We start from the raw sequence: 4,128 nt of genomic DNA on the forward strand, positions 1-4,128 counted from the left end.
TGTGTCCACTGAAAACTAAAAAATAAGTAATAAAAATTCTCTCTTTAAAAAAATGAATAGAAAGCAAAATCCTTCTGCCTAAGAATCTTGAGAAACTGGGATTTCAGGTGTATACCACAGAACCGGGGGATTCACAAGAATTTTGAGGACTTCACAGTCTTTCATAAAATTTTAACAAGAGTGGAATTTAAGTCTGCTGCAAGTCTTTAAAACTTCTAGTACACTGTATCATTAAATAAACCTCTCCATATTCATATCAGTTTGTTTCACATAAGCATCACAGTACAAAAGTTTGTGACAAAATGCATACATGAAAGGAAAATATGTGATTCAAGATCCAAGAGGTTACTGTTATTGCGTTTGGCCCCCAAATCATGTCTTCAGTATGACACAGAATATTTTAATTGTCATTTAATCATTATATATTCTCACTACTTGCTCTCCTAAAAACCCAAACCCATCATAATGTGGCCATTAGAAGAAACATTTCACCAATCTGCACCAAAGGCTGGAGTGGAGAGGCCTAAACTAAAATACACAATATGTAATAAAATATGAGACACAAAAGATTTAAAATACAGGAAAATGGAATCTAACAATGAGAGATTTAACCCATAAAACATGTTGCTTTCAAATCCTCATGTTGATGCAATGTTCCTGTCCAATGCAGGGTGCACTTTTGTTACCGCTGAAGAGATAAAAAAAGAAATGAAGGCACTCATATTTTCACACACCTACAGTGGTTTTCTCAAAAGAAATAAATAAAATGAAATAAAATAAAAATTTCCTCAAGTCTGAACAAGTTCAAATAAATCTGAAACAAGCAAAGGTCCTACCACATTTCTATATACAGGGCTTTTCTCCAGTGTGATTTCTTAAATGCTGTTCAAAGGGACCTGGAAAGTTGAAAGTCTTACTACAATTTTGAAAGAAAGAAATAGGATCTTCCCAGATGTGAATTCTTTATGTCTTTGAAGAAAACTCTGAAAGTTGAATACTGCCTCACATGGCTTATCCTCAGCATTTTCTACAGTATGAGTCCTTTCATACAACTGAACAAAACTAGAACAGCTCAACAACTCATATACTTTTTTGCATAGGATTTATTCTTTTTATTCCAAAAGAATCTTCAGAGGCCTTAGTAATAGACCGAGAAAACTAGATTTCCCACATTTCTCACACTCACAGGACTTCTCTCTGTGTTTTCATGTATGAGAAGAAAAACAGGGCTGGAGGGGAAGCTGACAGGATGTAGCTTTTCTCTGGTATGTATTCCAGGGGCTTCTCTCTGGTATGTATTCTTCCATGTTTATGAAGCTGATGGGATGTAGCAAAGGTGTAGCCACACTGCTTACATTCAGAGGGTTTGTTTGTCAATGTGAATGAAATGGTTTTGAAGGCAATAGGGAAAATGGTATAATTTGTGATAATTTTATACATTTAAAGAGTCACTCAGTTGGAAGTATCGGTGTATGCCTTTAATGCCTGAGACTTGAGAGGCTAATTCTGAAGGATCAGTATTGGAGGCTAGCCTCAGCACCTTAGGAAGACCCTAAAGAATGCAGCTAGTCCCTGTCTCAAAATAAAAAGCAACTGGAATGTAGCTAAGTGGTAGAGCACAACAAGACTAAATCCCAAGTCTCTCTCTCTCTCTCTCTCCCCCTCACCCACACATTTTTAGCACTGTGAGTACTTTCTTGTCTTTGAGAATGACATCAAATATTTATTTACCAGGTTTTACATTCAAAGGATTTTTCTCCAGTAACTTCCTACATGTATATGAGTGAAACAGTAATAACAGAAAAGTTTACCAATTGTTTTCATGCGTATGATTTCTCTGCAGTATCTGTTCTTTCACTTGTGTGAAGCAGACAGGATATGGCAAAAGCTCTTCCACATTGTTGTTATTCATAGCACATTTCTCTGGTATGTATTCTTTCATGTCTGTGAAGCGTAGGGGATGTAGCAAAGGCTTTGCCACACTGCTTACATTCATAGGGCTTCTCTCCAGTGTGCATTCTTCCATGAATCTGAAGGTAACTGGATCTAGAAAAGGCTTTGCCACACTGCTTACATTCATAAGGCTTCTGTCCAGTATGAGTTTTTTCATGTGCATGAAGGTGACTGGATATAGCAAAGGCTTTGCCACACTGCTTACATTCATATGGCTTCTCTCCAGTGTGCATTCTTCCATGAATCTGAAGGTAACTGGACGTAGCAAAGGCTTTGCCACACTGCTTACAATCATAGGGCTTCTCTCCAGTATGAATTTTTTCATGTAAGTGAAGGTTAGAGGACTGAGTGAAGGCTTTCCCACACTGCTTACATTCATATGGCTTCTCTCCCGTATGAGTTCGTTCATGTATCTGAAGGCCAGAGGCAGTAGTGAAGACTTTTCCACATTGTTGACATTCAGAGCATTTCTCTCTAGTATGTCTTCTTCCATGAATCTGAAGGTTACTAGATGTAGAAAAGGCTTTTCCACACTGCTCACATTTATAGGGCTTCTCCCCAGAATGAGTTTTTTCATGTGACTGAAGGTAATTGAATGTAGTAAAGGCTTTGCCACACTGCTTACATTCATAGGGCTTTTCGCCAGTATGTAGTCTTCCATGAATCTGAAGAGAACTGGATGTAGTAAAGGCTTTGCCACACTGCTTACATGCATAGGGCTTCTCTCCAGTATGAGTTTTTTCATGTGTGTGAAGGTTAGAGGACTGAGTGAAGGCTTTGCCACACTGCTTACATACATAGGGCTTCTCTCCAGTATGAGTTTTTTTATGTGAGTGAAGGTTAGAGGACTGAGTGAAGGCTTTCCCACACTGCTTACATTCATATGGCTTCTCTCCAGTATGAGTTCGTTCATGTATCTGAAGGCCAGAGGCAATAGCAAAGGCTTTTCCACATTGTGGACATTCATAGGGCTTTTCTCTGATATGTATTCTTCCATGTATATGAAGCTGACAAGATCTAGCAAAGGCTTTGCCACACTGCTTACATTCATAGGGCTTCTCTCCAGTATGAATTTTTTCATGTGAGTGAAGGCCAGAGGACTGAGTGAAGGCTTTTCCACACTGCTTACATTCATAGGGCTTCTCTCCAGTATGCGTTCTCTGATGTGTTCTAAGTAAACTGGGATAAGCAAAGTCTTTCCCACATACCTTACATTTGAAACCTTCATTCCCCATGTATGTGATCCTGTGCCTTTGAAGACTTGTGTATGAAATACAGGTCTGACCACCTCCTTTACATTTATGCCCTTTCTCTCCAGCATGAGTTCTTTCATGTCTTCTTAATAAAGAGGAGAAACAAAAGGCTTCCCCACATACCTCACATTGAAAACGTTTACGTTCACTGTGTGTTCTCATGTGTCTTGGAACACCCGTGAGAGAAGACGAGGCTTCACCACATTGCTGATATACATAGGGTTGCCACCCAGTATGAGTTTCTTTATGCCTTTGAATGTCACTGGAATGACGGATGACTTTCCCACGTACTGTACATTTTAAAGGTCCATCTCCAGTTTGTATTAACATTTGTGTGTGAACATTTTTGGGAGAAACCAGAGATTTCTTATATTGTTTAAATTCACATGGCTTCTCTTCACATTCCTCATGCTTGTAGTATTTCTGTCCAGAGTATGATGTGATCTGCCTATGAAGGAATGAAGGTCATATGAAGTCTTTTGCACACATAATGAAGTCACATGGATTTACTCTATTAAAATTTTTCTTTGTTCAATTAAGAATTGGAATCGATTTGAAGGTTTTCCCACACTATTTTGTGCCTTTGAGTTTACCATATGACTTCTTTAAGGAAGAAGTGACCAGCACATAATCAATGCTTGATTCATTCACAATTTTCTATGTATTGATAGATCTTTACATTACTACCAACATCAGGTAAAGGCTAGGTTTTCTGACTTGTTCAACTTGCTTAAAAATAAGGAGATTGAAAGCAAACAATCCTTTTCAACACAGCTTCTCTATGGCTATTATCCAAATAGTGATATTCACATATGCGATTTCATATACTTTTTGCATGTCAAATACTTTGAAAAGACAGAATATCTGTTACAGCTAAGTATATACTTCAGGTGAAAAGCACTATAAGAATAAATACTTCTCA

The 4,128-nt window shown here is 38.0% G+C and overlaps 1 protein-coding gene across 1 annotated transcript; it reads right to left on the reverse strand.

The window, feature by feature from the left end:
• Window positions 1-486: 486 nt before the first annotated feature.
• LOC144371943 (uncharacterized) lies at window positions 487-3,649 on the reverse strand. Its single transcript, XM_078035268.1, has one exon. The coding sequence runs from the start codon at window positions 3,534-3,536 to the stop codon at window positions 1,905-1,907; it is 1,632 nt and encodes a 543-aa protein (XP_077891394.1). The 5' UTR covers window positions 3,537-3,649; the 3' UTR covers window positions 487-1,904.
• Window positions 3,650-4,128: the final 479 nt, after the last annotated feature.

The sequence above is a fragment of the Ictidomys tridecemlineatus genome, chromosome Y (assembly GCF_052094955.1).
Source record: "Ictidomys tridecemlineatus isolate mIctTri1 chromosome Y, mIctTri1.hap1, whole genome shotgun sequence".
Classification (NCBI taxonomy): Eukaryota; Metazoa; Chordata; class Mammalia; order Rodentia; family Sciuridae; genus Ictidomys; species Ictidomys tridecemlineatus.

What these genes read in the sequence shown, in the direction of transcription:
- LOC144371943 (XM_078035268.1), bottom strand. Translation starts at nt 3,536, where the DNA reads ATGTTAATACAAACTGGAGATGGACCTTTAAAATGTACAGTACGTGGG.